The following is a 1,197-nucleotide window of genomic DNA, read 5'->3' on the forward strand; positions in this document are numbered from 1 at the left end:
ACCCAAGGAAAAGTCGCTATGCGGCATGTCTGACTTGATGGCACATAACAACAGCAACAACAACTCCTTCCCAATCTTTAGTATAATTGACAAGCAAGGCTAGAAAGAAATATAAAGAAAGATGGAAAAATATTAGATCGATAGCACAAGGGATTCTAGGCATCCAAGATAGCAGAGAAATAGTAGAGAATGATTGAATAGATCTTACATGCCTGAATGTGCCTAGTTTTGTCTCTCCATCTACATGAAATTGCGTCAACACTAACCAATGTTAAGTGTTTTTATTGCCTATTTTCCTAAAGAAAAAAACGCTCATTCCACAAGATAAAATTCTATTAAATCCACGATAAGATAATATTGTCTGTTGAATTGTATTACATCAATACAAACAATGAAGAAGGATTTGCAACTTCCATTCATCTCTAGTCCTCTGAGATCTGTTTCTTGCTCCATATTTTCCTCATGGCATTTTTCACCTCTGCATTTCTCAGTGTATAAATCAGAGGGTTAAGTAAAGGTGTCCCAATTGTATAAAACACAGCTATCATCTTATCCATGGTGAAGGTGGTTGCAGGCCGTGTGTATATAAATATACAAGGAACAAAGAACAAGATGACTACAATGATATGGGAGATGCAGGTGGAAAGGGCTTTTTTCCTCCCTTCTGCACTGTGATTTCTCAGAGAATACAAGATGATAATATAGGAAAACACCAGCATAACAAAACTCACTGTGCAAATGGCTCCACTATTGGACACCAACAGTAAGTTGACTACATAGGTGTCTGTACAGGCAAGTTTCAACAAAGGCTCCAAGTCACAAAAATAGTGATCGATCACATTGGGACCACAGAAAGGCAAACTCAAGCCCAGAAAAATCTGAGCTAAAGAATGCACACAGGACCCCACCCAGGCTACAGCTACCAACACAGTGCAGACCCGCCGGTTCATGATGGTCAGGTAATGCAGGGGTTTACAGATGGCCATGTAACGGTCAACAGCCATAAGGATAAGGATAAAGATCCCCAGGCAGCCAAAGAAATGAAGTGAAAAGACTTGGATCATGCACTCACTGAAAGAGATAGTGCTATTCCTCAAGAGAGCATCCACAATCATTCTAGGGGCTATGGAAGTAGAGAAGCAGGTATCAGAGAAGGATAAGTAGAAAAGGAAGAAATACATTGGACTTCCAAGTGCC

At 40.0% G+C, this 1,197-nt stretch overlaps 1 protein-coding gene across 1 annotated transcript in view; it reads right to left on the reverse strand.

Moving 5' to 3' along the window:
- Positions 1–422: 422 nt before the first annotated feature.
- Positions 423–1,197, reverse strand: part of LOC103211836 (olfactory receptor 4C16-like) — a 7,291-nt gene continuing 6,516 nt past the window's right edge. The window contains exon 2 of the mRNA XM_007957817.2: positions 423–1,195. Coding sequence (XP_007956008.2) covers positions 423–1,181 — 759 coding nt within the window. The 5' untranslated portion in view covers positions 1,182–1,195. The remainder of the gene's footprint in view (positions 1,196–1,197) is intronic.

This window comes from Orycteropus afer, unplaced genomic scaffold (assembly GCF_000298275.1).
Source record: "Orycteropus afer afer isolate SDZICR_OR568_19922 unplaced genomic scaffold, OryAfe1.0 scaffold00799, whole genome shotgun sequence".
Classification (NCBI taxonomy): Eukaryota; Metazoa; Chordata; class Mammalia; order Tubulidentata; family Orycteropodidae; genus Orycteropus; species Orycteropus afer.